The 4518-nt window shown below is 28.4% G+C and overlaps 1 protein-coding gene across 1 annotated transcript; it reads left to right on the top strand.

Annotated features, from left to right (window-relative positions):
• Window positions 1–1659: 1659 nt before the first annotated feature.
• LOC133673977 (GDSL esterase/lipase At1g29660-like) lies at window positions 1660–3548 on the top strand. Its single transcript, XM_062094931.1, has 5 exons — window positions 1660–2004; window positions 2227–2351; window positions 2465–2707; window positions 2814–3066; window positions 3156–3548. Exons 1-5 carry the CDS (start codon window positions 1752–1754, stop codon window positions 3416–3418), a joined length of 1137 nt encoding a protein of 378 aa, XP_061950915.1. The 5' UTR covers window positions 1660–1751; the 3' UTR covers window positions 3419–3548.
• Window positions 3549–4518: the final 970 nt, after the last annotated feature.

Below are 4518 nucleotides of genomic sequence, written 5' to 3'. Positions count from 1 at the left end.
TATAAATCAAAATATTTATGTATACATTTAATTAAATAAATCAAGAACTATTTATACTAATAAATACAAAACTAAAAAATATTAACACTTCGATTTGCTTACATATAATAAAATATCGACATTGCTAATAATTTTTTAAAAATACAAATGAATTAATGTAAAGATATTATTAATGTGTTTTTTGACAACAGATAAAAAAATTTGATAATTACATATAATATATAAAATATAATGAAACTCACATGTATTAATAAAGATTTGTAAGATCTCAAACTCATTTTTAATGTAGTAAAAAAATAAAATAGTATTGCAATTTCTACATTGAAAAATGATTTCTTCATTGTATAATAATTTTTCAAAAAAAATGTAAAGTAGAAAAAAGAAAAAAATTATAAAAGAATGAAGATAATAATAAAAAAATAGCATAAATAGACAAAGTGTAAAATAATAAATATTTCAATTATAAAGAGTGAAATTAATACCATTTTTTCCATAAAAAAGTGTAAAGAAAAAAAAACTAAAAAGATATTTAAAAAAGTGAAGATAAAAAAAAATATGATGATAAATATGTCAAGTATAAAATAATAAAAACAGCTAGAGAAAAACAACTTTTTTAAAGTTTACTTAAAAAAAATCAGATTTATCATCATTTGATTACAGTGCCCACTACAATGAAAAGCAAAAAAAAAAAAATTCAGCTATGTCATTTCTACAGTAAAAAACTTTTAGTATATGTATAATTATCAAAATGATGTATTCCTTCACATGGCTAGTTCTTGAAATAATACTTTTAGTATATGATAAGTATTTACAATATTCATATAATTATTTACAGTTAATAGGACTAGTTATTCTTTTTCAAAAAAATATAATAATTTTATTAATATTAAATTGATACAAAAAAAATTACTATTTTTACAATAGTTAAATAAAAATATAATTTATTTGTTACAAGAGAATAGTTATAGCAAAATATTTAATTTTATTGATAAAATATGATCTTTCAGATAAAATCTAGTCTTTTCATAGATGATAAATAAAGTTCTCTAAACTTTTTTTATTTGGATTTTCTAAAAGAAAATTTTTCTTTCAAATCAAACACAAATGAGTTTCTCATTACCATAAAATATGATAACAAAACAAGAACGTTTTAAGTTAATTTTGAAAGTGATATATTTGAATCTTAGAAAACATTTTTAAAATCAAGTATTCAGATATTTAAATTATTATAGATGATTTTACTTGATATAAAAATATTTTTACAAAATAATAAAAAAAGCCACCTAGTTGGCTATTTGAAGAAAGTGTAATCGCCTATTCAACTACCAATTCTAATTTTAAAGAGAAGTTTGAAAAAATAAAACAACAACAACTTATACTTGGAACTAAAAAAGGAAAACTGGTTTAAAATTACTACATTAAGAAAGCTAAACAGGGCTCGTGAGCCTACTATGAAAGAAGTGAAAATTATGAAAGCAATAAGTACAGAGAATAAAGAGATATTTGATCAATTTGAAGGAGAAAGCAAACTCCCAAAAATAAAGGGAAAGAGATACTGTAAACTAATTAGATTGAAAAAAAATCACGTGGCTTACAATAGAACAACAGATTTACAAGCTGATAGCTAGATCTCCACTCTATAAATAGGCCTGGTTCGTTCTACTTCAAAGCACTCGATCTTCCCTAGCTACGCACTTCTTCCTTCTTTCTATATTTGCTGTTTTTGTTTCCTTCTTTCATTTTACTTCTCAATGGAAAGCGGGCTGAAGGCATTGTGGGTGCTGTCTGCGGTGTTGCTGGTGTCAAACTGGCAACCCTGGACTTATGGAAAGGCCGTACCTCAAGTTCCTTGCTACTTCGTCTTCGGAGATTCCCTGTTTGATAACGGAAACAATAACTACCTTAACACTCCAGCTAAAGTTAATTACCTTCCTTATGGGATAGACTTTGTTACTGGGGCTTCAGGAAGGTGCAGCAATGGTCTCAACATAGCTGACACCATTGGTCTGCAGTTTGCTCTCCTCCCTTATATTACAAAATATAGTGTTTTAGTTTTCTTTAACATAAAATAAATATGTTCTCACAACCGTTTATTAAATTACAATTAGATGGTTTTGATCATTGTTATTGTTTTTATACTCTATTATGAAGATCTATTACTTTAATGGAGTTTAAGATATTGTGGGCAGTTATGATCTTAATTATTTTCATTATTTTTTGTTTCAGCTGAACAATTAGGTTTCGACAGTTACATTTCGGACTTTGGTATCGGAAGTTGCACCAATTTTCTAGATGGTGTAAATTATGGATCGAATGGAGCTGGCATCCTTGATTTAACTGGCTATCTTACGGTGATCGCTGCTCATATGCTTCTCATAACTAAAACCTTATACTATCCAGTTCTATGAATCTTGTATGCTTTGGCAACGCTAACTATTCATATGATTCTTTTGTGTATGTGAAGGGAGAACTATTTACCATGAATATTCAGTTATATAATCACAATATCACGGTTTCACGAATTGCCAAGATCTTGGGAAGCGAGGAAGTTGCTAGGAAGTACTTAAGCCAATGCATCTACGTGTCTGATATGGGTCATAACGACTACCTCAACAATTATTTCTTGGACGACTACAATAGCAGCAAGCTATATACTCCTGAAGAATATGCTCAACTTCTCATTGAAACTTATGAAACTCAGCTGGAGGTCAGCCCTACTTAATGTCTCTTGTAAAACAGCAATTAATGTTTGACGTGATGGGAAACTAACAAAGACCCCCATTTCATTCTGTTTTTTTTTCCCTTGCTGCCAGAAACTGTATTGCTCAGGAGCAAGAAAGATAGCTGTGTTCGGACTTATTCGGGTAGGATGTATGCCGTCCAACATACAAAAAAATCCCAATGAACTAGATGCATCTTCATGTGCATACAAGCTCAATGATGATGTTCAAATTTTCAACCACAAGCTTCAAAAACTGCTCAGAAAACTTAATAATAGGCATTCTGATGCTGTGTTTACCTACATAAACTCTTACGAAATTGATTCTGATGATCAGACAAATACAGGTACGAATCCCATCCCTCCCTTGCTCTCTTTCACTCACGGTTGAAAACGACTTTTTTGTGATACCAAAATTATTTTTTCTTGCTTGCAGGTTTTACACAAACCCGTAAGAGCTGTTGCGAGGTAGAATCTGGTTCAGTCCCATGTAAATCTCTCTCCTTCCCATGTAGCAACAGGAGTGACTATGTGTACTGGGATGGAGCCCATTTTACTGAAGCTAAAGCTTGGGCCTTTGGAAAAAGAGCATATAAACGTCAGTCACCAAAGGACGCGTATCCATATGATATCAGCGAACTAGTTAAGCTGAAGCTTGATGATTCTGATGCTTACGATATCAACCATGCCCAGCTCTGATGGAGAAGACGGTTGTCTAATAAGCAGTCAGAGAATAAGATATTGTGTCTGTAAGAACAATTGAAAGACATATTTACTGTCTTTCAATAGCCTTTCACAATATAATTCCAATAAAATTTGCATTTACGCATTCCGAAAGTTGTTATGATTTTAATTAATGAATTCATAATGATGCCTGCTAGAAGGGAATTCGCCTCAAGAAGACAATAACAATTACTTAGTTCCTTAATCATGTATGCAAACCATTTTATCACATTATAAAATGCACTAATGAGAGTTTATAATTATATCACATAACAAACCATTTTTGAAAAATCATGTTTTTACCTGTCTCTTTTATTTGCTTAAATCGTACATTAAGTTTTGGAAGATGAATTTTATATATATAAAAAAATATTTTCAAGAAAATAAATTATTTTTTGATATTTAAATATATCATAAAAAAATGAGTTGAAAATTATTTTTTAATGTTTGATTGGGTAATGAAAACAAGCAAGAAAATAGAAGATTCTTGTTATGAATTTTTTTAAAAACAGAATTTAAAAAATTGTATATGAACATTCAATGAAGACATGAGTTTTTTATTTTTATTTTTGTTTGAAACTTGCTCTTTAGATTAGAATAAGTTATTATTTTAAAAAATATGCTCCTAAAACGACATGTTTTTGTAAGAAAAAAACAATAAGGAAATATGAAAGTTTTTCCCCAAGAAATAAATTTTTCCCTTCTTAAAGTATTGAGAGTGTTATGAATATTTATTTTAATTACTCTGATTTTTTATTAAAAAAATAATGTCGTTAATAAAAAGATCTTTTTCATAAAAAAAAGATTATAAATAAGGAATGGGGACTTCAATTTAAAAAATATATTTTCTTCTTCAAAATCTAAATCCCTTAAAAAATACTTTTTAATTACGTATAATTAAATACAAATTAGTTTTGGAATTTGTACTGTGAAATAACTATTTTCAATCATGATCAGAGTAATGTATTCAAATCAAGCTGAATCGGTTGCAAATAGAAAAGCTGTTGGTGTTTTAATTTTGGTTCTCTCTCTTCATGTATTTTATTATTTTTTTCTACGTGTGCACTGTTTTCATC

Source organism: Populus nigra, chromosome 15 (assembly GCF_951802175.1).
Source record: "Populus nigra chromosome 15, ddPopNigr1.1, whole genome shotgun sequence".
NCBI lineage: Eukaryota > Viridiplantae > Streptophyta > Magnoliopsida > Malpighiales > Salicaceae > Populus > Populus nigra.
The sequence above is the reverse complement of the archived record's forward strand: the minus strand, read 5'-3'. Positions and strand labels throughout refer to the sequence as shown.

Bases quoted from the DNA above. Each gene is read 5' to 3' on its own strand.
- LOC133673977 (XM_062094931.1), top strand. From the start codon at position 1,752: ATGGAAAGCGGGCTGAAGGCATTGTGGGTGCTGTCTGCGGTGTTGCTG. The intron at 2,005-2,226 runs GTCTGCAGTTTG...TTTTTGTTTCAG, and splicing joins CAACATAGCTGACACCATTG to CTGAACAATTAGGTTTCGAC. The intron at 3,067-3,155 runs GTACGAATCCCA...TCTTGCTTGCAG, and splicing joins TGATGATCAGACAAATACAG to GTTTTACACAAACCCGTAAG.